The sequence below is a fragment of the Notothenia coriiceps genome, unplaced genomic scaffold (genome assembly GCF_000735185.1).
Source record: "Notothenia coriiceps isolate Sejong01 unplaced genomic scaffold, NC01 NC01_scaffold00003344, whole genome shotgun sequence".
NCBI classification, from domain to species: domain Eukaryota; kingdom Metazoa; phylum Chordata; class Actinopteri; order Perciformes; family Nototheniidae; genus Notothenia; species Notothenia coriiceps.
The window spans coordinates 130,510-151,897 of record NW_011336045.1 but is presented as its reverse complement, the minus strand read 5'-3'; the positions used below and the strand labels follow the sequence as shown (position 1 = coordinate 151,897).

At 38.7% G+C, this 21,388-nt stretch overlaps 3 protein-coding genes across 3 annotated transcripts in view; 2 read left to right on the top strand and 1 right to left on the bottom strand.

Annotated features, from left to right (window-relative positions):
- Positions 1–189: 189 nt before the first annotated feature.
- On the top strand, positions 190–4,857 carry LOC104941418 (ankyrin repeat domain-containing protein 33B-like). The gene is made up of 5 exons (XM_010766519.1): positions 190–244; positions 1,296–1,604; positions 1,713–1,842; positions 2,457–2,597; positions 3,941–4,857. Exons 2-5 carry the CDS (start codon positions 1,344–1,346, stop codon positions 4,762–4,764), a joined length of 1,356 nt encoding a protein of 451 aa, XP_010764821.1. The 5' UTR covers positions 190–244; positions 1,296–1,343; the 3' UTR covers positions 4,765–4,857.
- A 1,461-nt stretch (positions 4,858–6,318) lies between these two features.
- LOC104941416 (activin receptor type-1B-like) lies at positions 6,319–17,576 on the top strand. The gene is made up of 9 exons (XM_010766517.1): positions 6,319–6,486; positions 8,423–8,668; positions 9,770–10,036; positions 10,630–10,860; positions 11,004–11,171; positions 12,410–12,566; positions 12,673–12,797; positions 12,916–13,046; positions 13,971–17,576. The coding sequence occupies exons 1-9, from the start codon at positions 6,420–6,422 to the stop codon at positions 14,094–14,096; spliced, it is 1,518 nt and encodes a 505-aa protein (XP_010764819.1). The 5' UTR covers positions 6,319–6,419; the 3' UTR covers positions 14,097–17,576.
- Positions 17,577–18,613: 1,037 nt separating this feature from the next.
- Positions 18,614–21,388, bottom strand: part of prkag1 (protein kinase, AMP-activated, gamma 1 non-catalytic subunit) — a 6,626-nt gene continuing 3,851 nt past the window's right edge. Inside the window, exons 9-13 of the mRNA XM_010766518.1 lie at positions 20,482–20,647; positions 20,342–20,379; positions 19,878–20,024; positions 19,407–19,506; positions 18,614–18,998 (exon numbers count right to left, since the gene is read on the bottom strand). Coding sequence (XP_010764820.1) covers positions 18,988–18,998; positions 19,407–19,506; positions 19,878–20,024; positions 20,342–20,379; positions 20,482–20,647 — 462 coding nt within the window. The 3' untranslated portion in view covers positions 18,614–18,987. The remainder of the gene's footprint in view (positions 18,999–19,406; positions 19,507–19,877; positions 20,025–20,341; positions 20,380–20,481; positions 20,648–21,388) is intronic.

Below are 21,388 nucleotides of genomic sequence, written 5' to 3'. Positions count from 1 at the left end.
GGATGAGCTGAGCACAGGAGAACAAACTGCATCTCAAAGACTCCTCCTCTCCGTTATGTCAACACGTCAACATGTGGGATGGAAATTGGTAAAGTAGCTCTATGTACAGGCCGAAAGGGAAACTGTGACTTCTCGACTGAGCTGAAAACATAGTGGGAGTTTTGGAGGAAGTCAGAAGTCACAGTGTTGTGACAGACACTGAGGAAACTGATCTTCTTTTACAGCTGATTGATGACCCTTTATGGTGAGTGTGTATTACTTATATTCATATACCAGTTTATTTGATCATAGTGAATGTCAGAACAATCTTGACTGATGGAAAATGAACATTGGTCTATGAAATAAAACATTTGAGCTGCAACAAGAAATTAATCGGCAAAGAATTTAGAAATTAGATTAAATGTCAAAAGTCATTTTAAGCTAAATTGGTAGAAAAAGCTTTTTTCAGCATCTCAAATATATTATGTTCCTGCTGTTCACTGTTCTTATTTATTTGAATATTAACCTAAAGATTAAAAAAGTACATTAATCGATGATGAAAATAATTGTGAGTTTTATTGACATGTGACATGACCTGTAAGACTCTCAACATGTGCTTTCCTGTACAACATGGCTGATGTGTGTGTCATGTCAATATCTGGAAAACCACTGTCAGTGATGCTCTTTATACATTTGGAATTTTACCAAATCATAATTTTGTTAGCTTTTTTTCAGTGTCATAAAAACAACGTGTGGAGTGGAAACACTTGCATGTGACACACAATTACATAAATATCAACTGCATTACAGTTGTCATAGTTTTAACAGTTATGTTGCCTTCAGAACTCAGTAACATAAAAACACGAGTTGAGCAGGACCACATGTGACTGAAGTTATTCTGAAGTGGGCTGTTCCTCATTTAGCCCCCCTGTGTTCAGCAGGGCTTTTAGATGCTGATCCCGTTACTCAACACTGAGGCACACTGAGCTCATACAACCACACCCACTCCGTGATACACAAATAACACACTCCTAATCCCTGACTGACAGACTCATGCTTTCACTTCTTCAATATAATAAGCAGAGTTTTTGACAGATCTGGATCCTTTCAGAAACATCATGGTGTGTTTCACCAATTACTCCACGTCTACAATAAGGAGAGGATTTTAACTAGTTATTATGTGTAGTCTTCAGGATGAAAACCATCATCATTTCTGAGTTTCCTATCTCTAGGTTGCAGCTGATTTGACTTGAGTTGCTAAAGACAATTTCAAGTACTTTGTGCATGACTCATTTCTGATTTCGACTTTCTTGTAGATGTAGTCAACGGAAACACCATAGTCTCACCTGTCCTGCTCTTGGAAGATGGCCACCGCAGCGTACGACCCCCACATGGGCTCCGACCCAGATGAGGACGATGAGTCTCTGTTGGGGAGCGAGTCGGAATCAGACAGCATCCTCTCTGACGACTCGGTGCTCCCAGACTACACGCTGCAGAGGACGGACAGCCGCGGGGAGCCGACACTATATCAAGCATGCGCCCGCAACGAACCCTTTGCTCTGAGAAGAATTCTGGAGAGAGGGGTCACAAAAGAGGAGGCCTCAGAGCTGGACATCAACGGCTGGGTGAGAGTCTCATTCATTAGTGTGTATATTCAGAATCTGTAAATATAGCTCACATTGTCTTAAACACAAACACTGTCATTTATCATTATCGTTGTCAATCCCCAACAGAATGGCTTGATGTTGGCTTGCTGCAAAGGTTTCGTTGATATTGTGTATGGACTCTACACCTGTCCCTATATTGACATAAATCAGCAGGACAACGAAGGCAACACTGCTCTGATGATCGCATCCCAAGCAGGTGGTCCCCCCTACACACACATTAACAAAACAAAGTTTAAGTTCAGAGGGATAAACATGGAAAGTACAACATAATTAAGGTGTAACTTGACAATAGCACATCCCATATACAACATAATGTGAATTTTAAGACTTAAAAAAACAATTAAAAGCCTTAGGTCCAGTGTGTAGGATTGAGTGGCAGCTTATATAATAAACTTACATCCATTTTAAACTTTTAATCATACAGATGTGTTATGTGACTACTTTTGAAAAATGACATCTCCAAAAAATTATGAATTGGCAAAACCATTAAAGAAAATCAAATGAACTCCAATATTTAGCAGACCCAAAAGGTTTTTGTTTTGCGATTATTCTTTCCTTACGATTAATTTTTACTTTGTGCTGTTATTTCTTTTCAAATGTAATTGTATTTACTATGAAATATATTCACTGCAACTTTTATAGCTAAAAACTAGAATATGTTTTAATGAATGCACTCACTTCAAATGCATGTGTCTAAATCCACAAACTGGACCAAATACTGAATTTGATCCAACCAGCATTATTTCAAAAGTCATACATTTTCTGACTCACTGCTGAACAGATCTCTGAATTCTGTGTTTTTCCCTGCAGGTCATATCAACACTGTCATGTTTCTTCTAAACTACTATTCTGGCATAGACACTGAAGTAAGGGATTGTCGAGGTTTCACAGCACTCATCAAAGCGGCTATGACCGGCCGCACTGACGTAGTGGCTGCCCTCGTCATGGCTGGTAAGTGTTTTGGATAAAATCCTATTTCTTTTCATAAGAGCCTTGAGAAACTTGATAGATGTTTTTCATTATGTCTTCAAAGTTACAGGAAAATATAGGAATTGCTGGCATCATACCAATACTTTTATTTTAATTAGACGTTAAGAGGTGATTTTATACTGCATATTCATAGATTTATAAATCATACAACTCAGACACTTCTGGACATTTAAAAAATTATATTTAGACACTTAAGGCGCAACTTTTTTAAACACTATTTTTCTCTGATCTTCGTCAATCAATAAAAACAATGTTTGACTTTTGACAATATATATATATATGATATTATTGGATCTCCTTTTTAATACCCTGACATTAGCTGATTAACCAGGGCAACCTTAAATAACAGTTATAGCTCTGCAGGTGAGAATAGCTGAGCGCACGGTTTATCTGTTTATCCGTTTGTGTATTTGGAGCCAGATAATTGTCAGCGAGTGAGTGTGCCAGTGACACTGAGCGGCTTAAAGGATCCTTCTGAGGACATTATCACATCTAAAACTTATCCTCCAGTAACCACTGATTTACAAGTCTTCAGGCTGGTTGTAGATTAACCCCATGCAGAGCTATTTGTAGATTGCACACGTCTCCTAAAATCTCTGCCATTCATAATTTATTGTTTAACATTCCAGTAGGACTGCAAGTTATGAATGTTTACTTTATTGATTAATCTACTGTTTATTTGCATGATTAAATAATGAATCTTCTAGTATGTTTAATGTAAAAGAGAACTTCAAAAATGTCATTCATAATTTCTCCGACCTGACAGTCATGCCTCTGCCTTTTCCAAAGAAGACATTTCAACATGTTAGAGTGGGTAGAGCAAAGCTGTCAATCATAACCTTAATAAAAACTGAATTCCATTTATGACCTTTAGTGTCAAGGTCCTGCCAGGACTTTGCCGGGTAATTAAAAATGGTGACAGATTGAGTCGGTCCCTAGTTAATGTTACCTGTACCACATCCTTATCCTTTTCCCACTGTAACATGTCAAATGTTTTCTGTAAAGAAGGCCTATACAGTATGGTTATGTTAATAAGCCTTTTAAATCATTTTAAATGGCTGCATTCAATTAAGTGTTTCAATGTTAGGGTCCTGGGTTTGTGCATTCTAGCTTACTGGTATGATCTGAAATAAAGCTATCATTCATTTGATTAATAGCACCTGCTTTGACATGCCAAAATGTCCGCCATAAAGAAGGTGGTCTTTGCAGTTCAGAATAGCACTAAAAAAGAATAGATTTTTTCTTTTCAGAGTTAAATGAACCCTTGACTTTGTAATTCATTAAGTCCACCTTCTATATTGCAGGTGCTGACATAGATGCAGTAGACTCCACAAGAGGAAAAAGCTCTCAGGACTGGGCACTGAAAACAGGGCGCTATGAGACCCTGCAGCGTCTCCGGCGCCTTACTATGCGACCAAAAGCTGTGCAGTTCTGTGAGGCTTATATCCCTGAGTGGCCTGAGCTCAACGAGAGGGTAGCTAAGGCCAAAACGGGGAAAAGTACCAGGGAGAAAATCAGCCAGCGGATCAAAAACTCATTCAGAATACCTCGTGAGCCCGAGGACAACGGGGCCTTGGACAACATGGTGCTCATGACCACCTGTGTCCACAGTCCACTCATTTCCATTGGATGCCGTCCACTCTGCCCTACAAGCCCCCCTGAGCTGGGGAAGAGACGCCTAGCTGTGCCAGAGCTGGTGAAGAAACACCCAGATAAGGAATTAGAAGAGAGATCAGTGTGCCACAACAACGGCTCAGTATCACACATCAATCCCACAATCCAGTCTGCTGAGTGCTCCTCAATGATGTGCTGTGCTGAGGGCGACCGGCGGGGCAGCGTGCTCGCGACAAAAGTCACTACAGCATTTATTCCCCGCAGTATGGCAAGAAAAAACAGCGTGTTCCCGTCTGGATGCATCCCAAAGATCGACATCGTCAGGCCTTCAAATGCAACACCAAAGAAAGAAAAGAAGAAAAAGAAGAAGAAAGAAAAAGGTTTCCTGGAACTTCCCAAGTGGAGATACAAGGAGATCAAGGATGAGAAAAAGAAGGAGAAGAAGAAAGCTGAAAAAGAAAAGGCAGAGAAAGATACAAATAAAGAGAAAGACAACAAGAATGGCACAAAATAAGTTTCAAAAAAGAGCTGTTCCCTTTTTAGAACAATATTTCCATTTTCAAGGGCTTTTGCCTTTTTTAGTATAGCTGAAGATAAACAGGAGAGAGAGGGGAGGGCATGCAGCAAAGGGCCACAGGTAGGATTCAAACCCAGGCCACGGCTGAAAGGACTCAACGAGCCCACATTATGTAAATATTTAGTGTTTAACTCAGGGAATGAGATTTTCAAACCAAATGTGTTGGAAACGACTATAAAATATACAACCTATAAACTAAAGGGGAAAAAAAGAGAGACGTTCTCTTCCTATGACTGAATGGCCTCAAACAAGCACAGCTGAGTCTCTTTGGGAGGGGTTAGAAGCTTTTAGACTCTAATGTTTAAGGGTTGAGACAAATATTACATATTTGCTTAGTAAGGATAGAAAAGGTGATCCATTAGTATAAGCTATTGAAAATGTAGAAAATACAAAAGGACGGAAAGGATGTTTTTTTAATGTTTACAATGTAATGCAATATTTACTTTATTTGCGCATTTATGATGTCTACTTCATCATTCACATAAAATACAGGCAGAGGGTCACATACTGTATGTACACCTGCATATCCAGACCTATGTAAGATGTAAATAAAGAAATGTGCAATAGCTCATGTGTGCTTTAAGCACAATTGTTTTATGTATTGTGTATTTTGTAAATACCTAGACTAAAACAAATTGTAAATAGTAAATACTGTATTATATTGTAGCAAATATTTATCAAAATGGTGGTTTTGTTTAACGTGTTATTGCCACTTTTCATACATTGCCAATGCCATATTCATATGAAATCTCCTGTTTTTATTAACTCTGTGAGAAATAAAGAAAACATCGATTCCTTAATGCTTACCTCAATATTTTCTCTTTGGTTCAAATTACTATGTGTAATGTGTTTCTGGCAGTGATCAACTGCATAAGGAGTTTCCTCTTATCACCTCTGTATCTATCATCAGGCAACTGCTTAATAATAAGAGCTACATTTATGAATGAGTGGATGGCTGGATGGACTTAATTAATAGTAAAGTATATGTCAGTAAGTAAGTAAGTAAGTAAGTAAAGAAGTAACTAGGTGATAAAGTGAGTAAGTAGGTAATTGTATCACAATTGTTCATCTATTAATGAGTGGCCTATTTCATAGTTGTTATTTTGTGCTATGTTATGCTGCAGGGTAGCTCGTGGATTTTACCCCAGGTGTAGTAACTAAAGTCTTATTTTTTGTGTATTTTACATCATTAAACAGAATGTGCAAGGTAACTTACTGTAAGGTACTAAATGAATTCAGTAGAGTAAAAGTACACGATTTAGTGGAGTAGAAGTACAAAGTAGCAAAAAAAAATAGCAAAAGGTAAAGTACAAGTCTCTCAAAATTCTACTTTAGTACAGTACTTGAGTAAATCTACTTAGTTCAATTACACTACTGATAGATAGATATATAGATATATAGATATATAGATAGATAGATAGATAGATAGAATTGCCCACCTCTGTAACCCCATTGTGTGTCTGTGCTGCTGCCTGCTGGTGGAGCATGTTAGTAAACTGTGCACTGGCAGCCTGGTTAGCTGTCATCATCAAGTCTCGCCACATAACGCTAGCTAATTTAATGTAATGCCATGAACCGGGAATATATTGATCATGGCCAACCTACGGATTGCTTTAGCTGTCGTGGTTGTTCAGGCCGTCTTGTACAGAAGCTGCGAGGGTGAGTGACTTATTGTTTGTTGTCTTCCTAAGCTGCTGCTTCTGCTGCTGTTATGATCGAGGTGAACGGCTGTGCAGTTAGCTGTTAGCTAACGTTAGCTAGGTCAGCTAGCCTAGCCGGACGACAGATTCAACTGACACCGGTCAACATTTATTTAAATGAACTTGGGTGTTATTAATTAAACAGCTTTCATGTGTATGTGACTATTACACGATATCTCACCGTCTTGCTGTCGCTGTCGAGCTTGTTAGGTTAGTCTGAAACAGCAGCAGTTAGTCTGTGGCTCAGCGGCTGTAAGCAGGGTTAGCTTTGCTATAGTTATTTACCCGCTGTGAACAACATTATATACCTTCCATTTAGTGAGCGTTTAACTACCTCTCTGCATCACATTCATAATATCTTAATGCTTAAATAATCTTAATGATCTCTCTCATGTTGCTAATGATGGAACGTCATACATACAATATTTACACATTTTAAATCTCTAACGTTACAGGTTTTATTCTGGAAATGATGTTGTGCTTTTATTATTATTATTATTATTATTATTATTATTATAAAGCATAGCTGTTAATACTAATAACAATAGTAATAGTTTGATAGGTAGTCCTATCATAATATCATGTGTATTAAATATATGTACTTTATACTTGTACTTTATTTTCTTCTGCTGATATGTGTAGCCTATATGTATTTTATTTTATTATTTATTCATGTGCAATGTATTATCTAAATGCTGCTGTTTGAAAAAGTGTGCCAAATGTGTATCAATAAAGTATATTTGATCTTATTTATGAATTTATAGAGCACTTTTCATACAACAAATATAGCTCATGGAATGTGAGAGCTTGTGAAGTATTAAAACGCCTGCTGATTACAGAGCCTGAAATGTTAATGAAAGTACAAATCAGATAATATCTGAAGGGGCAGGCATCCAGTTTTCCTAAAAGTAAAACCGTCTATATTAAGATCAACTTTTATTATAGTAACGCACAACTTGTTTATCAATGCATTTTTTAAATCACAATTTAACGGCACCTGTCAGTATCTTGGATGGATTCCTTTGATAAGGTGTTTTTTACAATCATCCCAATGTGGATTAGAGTTATGACATTTATAGCCATCTAAAGTCTGAAATGTCACTCTCATTTAATGTTTAGTCAGCGTTTATCTCCATTATCGTCTTTGGTTGTTTTGACCAACAGCATCTGCCAAGTAGGTGTTGGCATTATATGAGTCATCACCACAGAAGATGTTGTAACACATTAACTCTACATTTCTCCTGTTTCACGTAGATGACACTTCATTTCAGGTGTATATGTGTGGGTTTTCTAGCAAACATTCAGCTTACATGCTGAAATTCTGAAAGTCACATAATGTCTGTGTCTTAATATTATTACTTAATATCATATATTAAGAAGGATCAGTGTCTTGTTTGTCAAATGACAGTCACATCTGGTAATTTAATCTCTACTTGTGCATGCCATCATAAACTCCCCACCCACCTTTCCAAAGCCCATGCCAGCCTAACACACCCAGCTCTAACACTTCCTCTACTTCCTGACCTCCCCACAATCCTCCGTCTCTCAGTCCTCACCTCTCTAATTCGTATTTGCAATACATCACTCCCTGCTAACTATTTCTAGTTTTACTGGTTATTGTCATATATTGATTCGGCTCAAAAAATAAAAAAAGATCTTTGCGCATACATTTGACTGTTTTAGAGCCAGAATGATTAGTCGCCTAATCTAATAATTGATTGAGAGAAACAATCTGCAACTATGTTAATCATTTAATTGTTAAAGTCATTTGTTATGCTAAGGTTACAGAAAATTCAGTTTTCAACTTCTCAAATATATGAAAATGCATTTCTAATTTATATCAAAATACTTTGTTTCACACTGTGTTGATTCTTCTGCCACTTTCGTCCCTGCAGCTCTGCGGTGTAACTGCACCACTCCGCAGTGTGAGAGGAATGGCTTCCAGTGTGAGACTGATGGGGCCTGCATGGCCTCCACTTCCTTCATCGAAGGCCAAGAGCAGAGCATCCGTATCTGCATAACACGGGACAACCTTGTGCCCCCTGGACAACCGTTCTACTGTCTCAGTGCAGAGGGCTTGCTCAACATCCACTGCTGCTACACAGACTACTGCAACAGCATTGACCTCAAAGTACCCACAGGTGAGAACTGTGTATCATGTTGTATATACAGTACCACTGGAAACACTTCTTGAGACTTGAGTGTTCATGGGCTTGAAATCTTCATGCTAACATGGTAATAAGAAGATTGTATTTTAGTGTTTAGTGTTCAAACTGCAAGCCAACAGATGTTTTGGAGTTGTTATTACGACTTGAAGAGCTTTCACATGAATGATCACCGTTCTGAAACTATTTTTCCTTTTATTCCGACACCACATGAATGCAGCACGAAGGCCTTATCTTTCATGCAAATGAAGGTTAAACATATTCCGCCTCCTAATTTGGATTATTTTCAAAATGGATTAGGTTCTTCCTTGGTCCATGCAACACTCTTCTACCAAGTTTCATGATAATCAGGATTTGTTCAGAGAGACTAGCTGAGCTGAAATCATTATCTCCCCTTGTGTGTTTTCACCTTGAGTACCACACATCTAACGTCCGCTCATACATACAGTGTGAGTCAAGCACAGGCAAGAACATGTTTCCTGTTTTCTACACAGTCTGTGACTCATGGTTCCTGAGAAGACACAGGTTTCCTCTGGTTTTGTACAGTGTCCAAAAATATTAATCAGAGTGTGTATAGAGAGAAGAATGTGACTGTGGAAACATTGTGACAGGAAATTGTCGACAGTACTCATCCGAAGCATGCACAAAAACACAAGTTCATATAAAGCTTTTAACTAAAAAGCAGCACTTCATAGACTGGTATAGTATGAATAATCGGACTAATATTTTTAAAATACCTTGTTCACTTCCACAGTAAGTGATTCACGTATTTCACGTTGGATATTTTTTGAATACTAATGGTACTAGACTAGTACAGTCTGAACAAAGTTAGGAATGCTTCAAAATATGAGAAAGGTCAACAAAAGGAATATGTAGACTAATCAAATGACAGTTCTAGAATGTTGAATTAAAATTCTAAAATGTTGGGTACAAATTCTAGAATGTTGAATACATTAAACATTAAATGTTAATTTCATTGTAATTCAACATTCTAACACTGTAAGGTAACATTCTAGAATGGTAATATGTACTGAGTGCCAGATATTGCATTTCATTCTCGACTTTTCTTTCTTTCAGTCACCACTCAGGCAGGACCCGGGGGAGGCTACGGCCCAGATGGGACATGGGGGTTGGTGGAACTAGTGGCTGTGGTGGCAGGGCCGCTGTTCTTGCTGTGTCTGCTGCTTCTGACCTTTATGTTCCTGTATCAGTACCACCAGAGGGCCTACAGCCACAGGCAAAGGTTAGAGGTGGAGGACCCCTCCTGTGATCATCTCTACATGACCAAAGACAGTACCCTGCAGGACCTCATTTACGATCTGTCCACGTCTGGTTCAGGCTCCGGTCAGTGCACAACGTCATAATGTACACTGATCAAAGATGTAAACGCAAAACTTTTTATTTCATTCCCATTTTCACGAGTTGGAAAAAAAGAGATTCCAAGTTTTTCAGTGCAAAAGGCTTATTTCTCCAAAATAATTGCACCAATTAGCCAAAATCCTCATTAGTGGCTACTCCTAATTTGCCAAGATAATTCCTCCACCTGACATACTGTATATAGTGATTCAATACTATCATTATTACAGATTTCTGCTATGCAGTTTAAGGGCAACAGCTCTGGGACGATGGCACGCTCCCTGAACTTGCAACATCTGTAGAGTTGGGTTTTGTGATAAAAAGGCCAATTATAGAGTGGCCTTTTTGTTTAGTCAATATCTTGATATGCCACACCTGTCAGACAAGAAATGCTCATTGACACAGATTTTAACAAATTCAAATCAAAGTTTTAAAGAAATACGCTTGCTGCATGCAGTCTTTTATTCTTCATTTGAACTTAAGAAGAATTCAAGCAAAAGCAAAAGTGTTTTTATTTTTGCATAGTGTAGCACAAGAATATGAAAAGACTGCTGATAACTGTTTTTATCTTTTCTAAGCAGGCCTGCCTCTATTTGTCCAGCGGACTGTTGCCAGAACAATTGTCCTCCAGGATATCATTGGTAAAGGGCGTTTCGGGGAAGTGTGGCGAGGACGTTGGAGGGGAGGTGACGTGGCGGTGAAGATCTTCTCTTCCAGGGAGGAGCGCTCCTGGTTCCGTGAGGCTGAAATCTATCAGACTATCATGCTGCGCCATGAAAACATCCTGGGCTTTATAGCTGCTGACAACAAAGGTGCAAACCTGTTAAATGTTGTATAATGGAAGAATAATTCACAGCTCAGGGTGATGTGTGTTGTATTTTTTATGTAATCATTCATAATTTTCAATTACATTTATAATGTTTTGTATATGTCTATATTCCCATCTCCTGCCCAGACAATGGCACATGGACCCAGCTGTGGTTGGTGTCAGACTACCACGAGCACGGCTCCCTGTTTGACTACCTGAACCGCTACCCTGTCACCACTGAAGGGATGATCAAACTTGCACTGTCAGCTGCCAGTGGCCTGGCACATCTGCACATGGAGATACTTGGAACACAAGGTGACTGCTTCATTTATAATGCAACACATAAAGTGCTCCTGTTATTCATTTCTCTTTTGTCTCTTTCCTCTCCCCACAAGGCCTCCTATTCTGACAAATTACCTTAAAGGTCCCATGTCATGGCCATTTCTACTGATCATAATTCCATTGTTGAGGTCTACTAGAATAGATTTACATTGTTTAATGTTCCAAACTCACATTGGTTTCTCATACAGCATCTCTGTATAGTATGTGTATTCACTCTCTGTCCTAAATGGCTTGTTGGAGCTCCTGCCCCCCCCTCTCCCTATGAGCCCACTGTGCTCTGATTGGTCAGCTCGCCCACTCTGTTCTGATGAGTCAACCACCGTTACAGTGGAACATCAGTGATTATGTGTTACAATGGCGTTAGCAACCAGAAAATGACACCAGTAATGACAAACAGATGAGAATGCTGCGTGGGGTCTGGGTGCCGTGTTGGCGGGACGTTGCGTGGCTCGCTACTGCGAGGAGTGGACAGTGTGAGCTGGATTACTGGTGTCATTTCCTGGTTGCTGCGTGGGGTCTGCGAGACAGCGAGACACCGTGGAACTCAGCCTGAGCACACACACTCACTCACAGCCAGGCTGTGAGTGTGTGTGTGAGGAGATCCGCGGAACCGCGGCTGAGAAAAGATAAGGCTGAGTGAGTGTGTGTACAGAGCCGTTACGTCACTATGAACAGGAAGAAAAAAATGGAAAAATAATAATCTCCAAGGAGGCGCTCTGGGGCAGCATAGACAGGTATTTTCTGTGTCTTTTACATGCATGAAAAGCTACATAACACACAAGGAAAACCGTGACATGGGACCTTTAAAACAAATGTTTTTTTTTTAAATAAATAATTTAGCTTAAAGAATTATAATAAAAATTGACTGAACAAATCTTAGTTCACTTCGCCCAAAACAACCAGAGCGAAAAGTTTTAACCTTTTTCCAATTATGTACTTTATACATTTGTTGTGGCCAATATAAATAGTTTCCCTTGTCTTTGTCATCTGAGTTATCTTAGGAAACAATTCACTCTACCCGTATGGAGATTAAAGTAAAGTCAATTTGTTGCTCAAATTGGGGGGTGTTTTTCTATTTTTATTAACCAAACTGATGGCCAAAAAGAATGTTATAGTTTCTCAATAAAGAGAATCGACATTGACCTTAACAAAAAAACAATTTAGGGATAAGAGTTCACAATTGTCTGTCATGTACACTTCTGCTTTGGTAGGAAAACCAGGTATCGCCCACAGAGACCTGAAGTCCAAGAACATCCTGGTGAAGAAGAACTGCACCTGTGCCATCGCTGACCTGGGCTTGGCTGTCCGTCATGACTCTGCCTCCGACACCATCGACATTGCACCCAACCAGAGGGTGGGCACCAAGAGGTCAGTGTCAACACCCGCACCTGCAGCTGCTGAGTGTGCTTCTCACAGATATCTTTGACATATTTTCCACGTATTTACAGACTGAGATTGTTCTTACATCTCTCAGGTACATGGCTCCAGAGGTTTTGGATGAGACGATCAACATGAGACACTTTGACTCATTCAAATGTGCTGATATCTACGCTTTGGGGCTGGTCTACTGGGAGATTGCACGCCGCTGTAATACTGGAGGTCAGACTTGTTTGTTTTTACTCTGGATACTCAACCTGTGGTGTTTTGATATTTGTATCCATGTTAACAACTGAGATCACAGCACTGATCTGACCCCGCCTCTGTCCCGTGTTATCAGGTATCCATGAGGAGTACCAGCTGCCCTACTACGACCTGGTACCGTCTGACCCTTCCATAGAGGAGATGAGAAAGTTGGTCTGTGACCAAAAGCTTCGACCCAACATTCCTAATTGGTGGCAGAGCTACGAGGTATAAAAATGAACGATTAAAGCAATATGTTTTCACTTTTCAAGATCTGACTTATACAACAATGGTAATTCCAGTTTATTACAAGTTCAAGTTCATTGCTAGGATCTAGAAATGCTTGGTAATCACTAAAGGAAGTCCAAGCGGTTATTAAGTTAAACCCCAATGTTAAATTACTCTAAAGGTAATAATATATACAAATTACAAAAACAAGACCTATGATATATATTTTGTTGAGTGGTTTACTTACATTATAGCAAATGTTTCCAATATTCAAACCTAGAGAAATCCATCACTTTAATCAAAGTACCAGTCCATCCTGCAATGATAAACTCCCAAGTTCTACTTTTTCTGTTAAATGTTTGGATTGGGTGCTCCCAGTGGCAGAAAATTGACATATTGTGCCTTTTAATATGGTCATCATTTTTCTCCCAGAAATATTTGTGAAACTGTTTTTGTCTGTTCTTGTGTGTTTTCATGTGCCAAGGGAGATGCACATTATGGCTGCGCTTGCTCTCCGTTAATCTTACTTAATCTGTTGGCTTTTTTACAACTAGAGCCAGATATATCGGCCAGTATTAGTAGATGAAGTGACGCATACACCAGTACAGGTCATTAGATACTGGTGCACAGAAATGCCAAACGTATATCTTTGTGTAATCTAGTTGCTAGAAATGACAGCCAAAGCTAGGAAAAATTAGCCTAACGATGCAATGAAGTGAGTTATCCTATAAAGCTCTTTTTGAATGCAATTGAATTGAATTTGTTAAACCAAATGATTGTTTTGACACAGGAAACACAAAACTCTTTTAAACAAACTTTGAACATTATGCATGGACTTCTTGAGCTACATTTGTGTCATCATAGCTATGTATACTGTATTACGAGCTATTAATCCTTATCTGCCCCTTCTCCATGTTGTCACAGGCCTTACGGGTAATGGGCAAGATCATGAGGGAGTGTTGGTACTCGAATGGAGCCGCCCGCCTGACGGCCCTGCGCATCAAGAAGAGCCTCTCCCAGCTCAGCATTCAAGAGGACATTAAATTGTGAGCTCAGAGAACGAGCACTGAGCACTACCCGACTCCAGACTTTTGAAAACTGAGCACTTTGTAAAATATTTCTCCATTGACACTCCTGCCAGTTTTGAAGCCACTTGATTTCTGACCAACCCTACCTCGCTTACCCAGCCAAACTACCAAGAACACCTTTCCTGTCTTGTCCTCAGCTACTGCTGCCCTTTTTGTCCCTCTCTACACTCTGTACTAACAAGGATCCTTGGGGTTTCCTGTGTACTTGTATGCAATCGATTGCAGGACATGTATTTAACCATTTAACATTCTGAAAATCAGTTGCTGATATCTCCTCAAGGTCTCTTCGATCACAGTCGCTTAATAGTTAACACATTTGCTCTTCTTGTGTTTGAAAGGGTGCAAACTGGGAGTGTTTTTAACTTATTTTTACTTATTCTGTTATTCAGAGGACTAGATCTTGTTAATATATGGGGTGTTTGTGAGGCTATTGTTCAGGTTTCTCTCTGCCACCTACAGCATACAGGCAAATATCACTAACTGCTTAGAAATCCTTCAAAGAGAGCTATCCATCTGGTTCTGCTACCACTGTGTTGTTTGCTTGTATGCTGATTACCATGTAAGCATGTACAAAGCACTTAGGGCAGTTTGTGTTTTAAAACTTCAAAGTCATAGGAGCTTGGCAACTTGCCAAACATGATTTAGCCTTTGGACCCCTTGCCTGGAGCCCTTTCCCATAAGCTGTTGTAAACCTCAGGTTATCCTTATGCTATCCAATCAACAAGTTGTTTTAGCTCTTCATCTTAAGCAACATACAGACATAGGAATCAAGCAAAATGTATTAAAGTAGGATGGGGGGTTGAATGTAGAGCATCTGCTGCCAGGGTCTGTGTGTTGTATTTGTTGGATCTTCTTAGGTGAGACACTGGCTTTGGATTGGGACACTTCTTACATAACACATGTAGAATATTTAAATGGTTGTATCTATCTAAAGCCGCTGTGTTTGATCAACCCCACAGAACATAACCTGCCATGAGAGTAAGCTCAGATAAGCCGGTGTGCACGACACTCAGATAAACCTTACGTTCTTTGCAGCAGCGAATCCTATTTACACTGTACTATAAAACACGGGATTTTGTTTACGTTGAATCCCTTTTTAAATACACTAACCCTGAATCTGAATCATAGCTTGTTTTTATTATACATTTTTAATATATTGTCAGAGCATGTCCAATGTTCCTTTTCCTGCAGGGCAAATATTTCCTGGCCAAGTATAAATACTGCACATAAACTAGCTGTTTAGAATGATACTAGTGTAAATAAGATGGTTCAATTGGATTTTATGTCATGTTTGAAATGGTTGAATCTTTTTATTGGTTTTTTTTGTTGATGGAAGAGAAAAACTATCTTACTAACTTGTGTTTTGTTTTTGATGACGATCTACTGTTTGACCTCTGAAATGACATTTGTGTGTCACAGCTCTAATGTTGACTTTTCTCTAATAGCCGTCTATAACTGCACAGCAGCGTTTGATTTGTCCCTTCAAAGCTCCTTTTGTTCACCATACAATACCTCCTGAGTGTGCAAATTGTATGTGGATTTTTTCCACCAATCTAAGTTTGTCAGAAATCACTGTCGAAATGTTTTGTTTTCAGGAAATAGGTGCACTTTTGTCTTTAGCTGTATGCAAATTCAACAGGTACTTTGTGTGTGTGTGTGTGTCTGTAATCTTTCCCGTGTTATTTATATTTGTATGCTGTGAGTCCCTACGCAAGGCTGAAGGCCACGTGTGCACTACTACTGACCTCGCAGCATTAAAACCAAATGTTCTCAGAATTATCTCTGGTCATGTCCTCAAGTGTTTATTTAAGATCACACCACTGAAAATGAGAATGTTTATACAAATCACGCCAACCAGTTGCAGAACTCTGCTGACTAGAGACTGTAAGGAGGATCTGACTTTGTCTTTGGGAGAAGAAATGTAACTAAATACTACTGAAATGTCTGAATTGCTGTCTCAAAAATGTGTTTGACCAATACTTTTATTTTAAAAATCTCTCTTTCCCTGAATTTGTAAGTCTTTCAGGATGTATGTAAGAACAAAGAGACTGCCCTTGAGGCTGTCACTTGTGGCTGGGAAAAAATGTGTAGATCTACTGTTTGATAAGTGGTTGAGTGTCAACCATGACATACACACTAAAGGGGAATGTCTGTCTTGTCCAATAGTACCTGCCTTACAATGTATAAAATGCATAGTGTATTTAAGGTTGCTCCAAGTGTCACCAAGAAAGAAGTGGTTGTTATTCTGCAGGCAGTGAAAGAGACGACTGCATCCATGTAAAAACCCCTTCAGGACTTCAATCATGTACCTTCTAATATAGAGTAATAAATGCAATTGTTTTCATAATTGGTGTGTATTTATTTTATCTCGACCAACCAGACTTTAAGTGAAAAAAAGGTACTAATGACATTTATCTAACCTATCCTAAAGTATGACTAGGAATTATATTTGTATGAAATGTATAACTTGATGACATAAATGACCATTTTTCATTTTAAACAAATAAACAATAATAACTTCAGTCAGTATTAATTGCGTAACATCCTATCCCTTAAATACATACTGATTCCAATCACAACGCCATTACATGTGTGCGGTCAGATACTGGTTAAAGTTACACACACTTGTATTGCTCTGTATCTAATATTCAATCTGAAAATATAAAAGTATCTCAGACAAGTAACTCAAGTCATAATGTCTCCATTCAAGTCACAAGTATTTAGTATCATGTCATTTATTTTCTGTAAAAAAAAAATTCATCAAAACAGTACATTTAGCCGACTCAAGTCCAAGTTACGATAACATGGGTCAATATCTCCATGACCAACTCATATAAGAAAGTACAAACCTCAAATTTGTATTTAAAAAGGTTGCCATATGGAGGTGATGTCATTTTGTTATGTGCTTTTTTCCACTATCTAAAACTGGACAAATGACTTAATGCTGGTTCACCGAACAGTTTAATGTTGCGGTGTGAATCAATTTCATATCAGCTACCTGGTTAAATCTTTAGATTAAGGTTATATCTGGTAATATAAAACATTTAACAATAATACCAATTTAAAACAATCTCTTTAAGAACCTTTTATTGCTCATCCTTCCAATGTTAATCTCAATGCATATCACTGCATAACTGTGCGTTTACAATTTACATAGAAACAGGAAGTGTGACAGGTTCCTGGCCCATCCTCTTTTGAAAATGGAAAAAAGAAATGCTGGTATTGAGTGATTTTGATAAAGTCCCCTAAATACAATTGAACGCAACAGAACACACTAAAAAATGTAGAAATCATAAAGCAATCAATGCCACAGACATGTTTATTTGACCATTTGTTTTTAGGTGGACCAAACTTCCAAAAACTAAAGCTCATTTGTAGCAATAGTTAAGTCCCTTTAACGGTAATAATGCCAAAAAACCCAAAGTGTGATTAACAAAAAAAAGTCTTTCTAAAGTCAAATATACAATCCACTAAACATGTTGTCACACATGAAAAACAGACAAAATGGCAAAACACAGAATCCATAAATATCCAGAGCATTTAACGGTCATCTCCTCCAGGATTCATTGATGCTGTTCAGAATTGCACCTTCTCTTGACAGCCTAATATTATGAAACTCTTCTAAGACTAGAGTTGTAACGATGAGTAGGCGAGTCTGTTTTGAATAATGGATTAGTCATTTTAGAAAGGCTTTTTCAGCCTCTTCAATATGGACATTTCCTGCTTCTCTCTTTTTTTGGATCATGTGAAATTGATTAATTTGGGGTTTGAACCGACAAAACATGACATCTAAAGACATCACCTTGGCCATAGAGAAACTGTCTGACATTTTATAGATAAAACAAAACAGATCCATTCTCTCAGCTACATTGTTGTCTGGCTTCACAACTCATTTGATCCAGAGTCCTTATATTCTTCACACCTTTAACATGTAATCAATTGATTTAATTGTTGAAACAATTCCTGGCTTATTTAAAATGTAGTCAGACCGTGACCGGGGCTTTTTCGTTTTACCTGTGAAATCATATTCTAACACAAATGACCAGTGCAGACGACTAGCCGTCTCCTTCAAAGTCTAGAGTTTGTATGATTAATTGAGCTAAACCCAAAGCAAAGTGTATTATTAAGCTAGTGTATGAGAGACACACATACAGATAAATACTTCTGGAACCATATAACCTTCAAAATTAAGTTTCAGGTTTTTCTAGGTAGCATTTTCACGAATCCTCCAACCACGTCTAAATAATAAAACCAATTGGAAAAACAAGATCATTTTGTCAAGAAAAAACAAATCATTTATGTACAAAGTACAGGACACAGGCTAATGTTGGAACTTCCCAGAACAACAATGCACAACAAATATTAATCGGAAAAATAAACAGTGTTTAAAAGTCTTTGACATAGGCTTTTGTGCATTCATATTCCAGCTGTATTAAAGAAATGTAATTCTGCCATCAAAAGGCATTACAGGTAAATCCGTTTTTATTTAGCTAGTGATCGATTACATAATTTAAACTGATGTGAAGGAATTTGTGATAAGAGTCATAATGACTGGCTTAAGATCATGGAGCACAGCGGTGGGAATGATGCCTGCTCAGAGAAGACGGCTCCTCATCCAGAGGTCTTCACATCTCTCCTTGCTTGGAATTTGAGCTTCTGTATGCCTTATGCTACTACCATTTTGTTTTGCTGTGTTGCTAAAGCTTTATATTTTAGCAGAGAAGGCGAAGTATTCACGTGTTAATATAGGAAGTCTGTGGACAGGAGATAGGTGATGGTACTTCAATATACACATGCCTGTTGCTCTGACCTTCTCTTAAAATTGTGTAGCCTTTCTTGTTTCAGAAACATCCTCAAGCTGTGCCTGTGGACAGAAAATACAAATCATTACTTAGTTCATCATAAACACATTTAGTAGAGATCACCGAATGCAATTTTCTTGGCCGATTCCAATTATCTTTTGTCTGACGTGATTTCCATATTTTTTCTAAAAAACAAAATTAAAAGTATACACAAAAAATGAGTTGTAACTTTTCTGTAAAGGAAGATTAAACTGTATAATCCTACAGAGATTGATCAGAGAAAGTATCATTCTATACTGTGTAAATTGGCCAATAAGCTGTGAGATTTGATAGTAACATTTATATATTCAGGAAACGTGTGAATGATTACTTCTTTTTATAGTGTGTATTTATATTATGCAGTTGCTTTTACTTAAAATGAGTCTATCCAAAGAAATCTTAAGAAAGCTACACAACTGTACTGTACTTACACTCTTCCCCATCGGTTAGGACTAATGCCTGGAGAATATCTGAAAGGGAGACTATTCCCTTCACCACTTCCTGCTCGTCCACCACCACCAGTCTGTGCACCTGAGGGAAACACCACAATCAACGTCACTCTCACCTCTGGAAAACTGTATTTCTACAATGGCCAGAAGAATTTATACAGAAACTGATAGAGGACATGCCAGGTGTCAGTAGTTGTGTTGATAACAAAGTGTCTTCAAGTGTTTTGTTTGAGTTTCTACTTAATGCAAAATCAGAGAAAAGCTACTTGTAGCCTAAGGTACTATCACATGTGTTTAGTCCCCCACTTAGTACTTTCATTTTAAAACAAATGGAGGAACATTTCTGACACGGTTTATCACAGGGCATTTAAACTCTGGACAGTTATAGCAAAAAGCAACAGGGCCATCAGCCACAAGGCTACTCTGTGACACATGATGAAATCCAACGCTCACCTCGGCCTCCACCAGTCTGTTGATGATGGCCTCCAGGGTCTCGTGCCTGTTGCAGGTCAGCACTCCTTCAAAGTACTGAGAACGGTGCTGCAAGGCTTTTGTCACCGTCAGGTCCAGGTTGTTGTACGTCTTCTCTGCTGCCAGATTCTGCAGCAACACAGGTCTTTCAGTTAAATATGTTACGTTTCACAAAAAAGTTTGAAAGAAATACAGTGGCAGTTTTAGCCTCGTGTTTCAAAATCCTTGTATATATATTCACATCTCAAGTAAGCCGGAGTAATATGAAGAAATCCTCTAAAATACTATATGAAATATTTCTAAAATTAATTTGTAAACTGAACATTTTGGACTGTTGGGCAAATCAAGCAAACATTTGTATGCATTAATCTGGGCATTTGGAAATTATTCAAGCATCTTTGTGTATGTAAAATAAAAAACATGATAAAAGATTAATAACAACTTACTATAACATCAAATTTTGAGTATATATCCACCACATGACCTGCAGGAGAAGCACCATATTAGTTCACAAACAAACACAATTAAGAGGTCTTTGTCATTGATGCAAAACCAACCAGGGTGTCATTTCAAACGGCCCTCATACCTTTTTCATCCACGACGGGGAGCGCCGACACTCGCTGTTCAACAAAAATACCCAGCGCCGTGTACAGCGGTGTGTCTGTGCGGACCACTGCTATGTTTTTGAACGTTCCGATGTTCAGGTCCTCTAAGGTTTGTCCCAGGAAAGAGGGTTTTGGCATCTCTGATATCTGGAAACAATAACAAGAGATTGTGTACGCTTTAACAAAACTGAGGGAGATTGGATGTCTATGTAAATATTGTTAGAATTATAACTTTTTCCTTAACTGTAGCAAATAGTCAGGCTTGGAATTGTGTGTGTGTGTGTGTGTGCGTGCGTGCGTGCGTGCGTGCGTGTGTGTGTGTGTGAGAGTCTCTTTAATCAACTCCTCACAGAGCTCTGGTCAGAAACTGGAAAAAAGTTAAACATGTACAAACCACAGACTGTCATGGCGAATACAATCGCTGCTTTAATTCTGTCTTTAGGATGTTGTTGTGAGTTTGGACGGAGCAGCTACAGGTTAGTTTAGCCTGATTGATCCATTCAGAAAACAGACTTGGTATGTAGTTACTTCAGCATAATTTTGAAATGTGTATTACAATTGAATCACTGTAAAATAGGTTAATGTTGTCGTAGTTGGTTTCCCCCACAGTATTTACATGGATATAAGCCCCGCCCCCTCTCCAGCGCGTCTTGTTTGAATGACTGGAGTAAACAGCAATGAGAATATTCGCATCGCGTGCGTTGTGAACGCAGCATAACGCAGTTCAGAAAACACTGTTCTGACGCTTTTAAAGCAACTTCGAGATTTTAGCAGTGTGAGGGGCACACAGGCCATGGTGGCCGTAGGACGTACAATTATCTTTGGGGCATAACGGCCAGACCGAGGAGCTACGACGGCCATGGCCGTCATGGCCGCCGTGATAATCCT

Excerpts from the sequence above, each read along its gene's own strand:
- LOC104941418 (XM_010766519.1), top strand. The coding sequence starts at position 1,344 with ATGGCCACCGCAGCGTACGACCCCCACATGGGCTCCGACCCAGATGAG. Across the intron at positions 1,605-1,712 it reads AGCTGGACATCAACGGCTGG|AATGGCTTGATGTTGGCTTG; the intron begins GTGAGAGTCTCA and ends AATCCCCAACAG. Across the intron at positions 2,598-3,940 it reads GGCTGCCCTCGTCATGGCTG|GTGCTGACATAGATGCAGTA; the intron begins GTAAGTGTTTTG and ends TCTATATTGCAG.
- LOC104941416 (XM_010766517.1), top strand. The coding sequence starts at position 6,420 with ATGGCCAACCTACGGATTGCTTTAGCTGTCGTGGTTGTTCAGGCCGTC. Across the intron at positions 8,669-9,769 it reads TGACCTCAAAGTACCCACAG|TCACCACTCAGGCAGGACCC; the intron begins GTGAGAACTGTG and ends TCTTTCTTTCAG. Across the intron at positions 11,172-12,409 it reads GGAGATACTTGGAACACAAG|GAAAACCAGGTATCGCCCAC; the intron begins GTGACTGCTTCA and ends CTGCTTTGGTAG.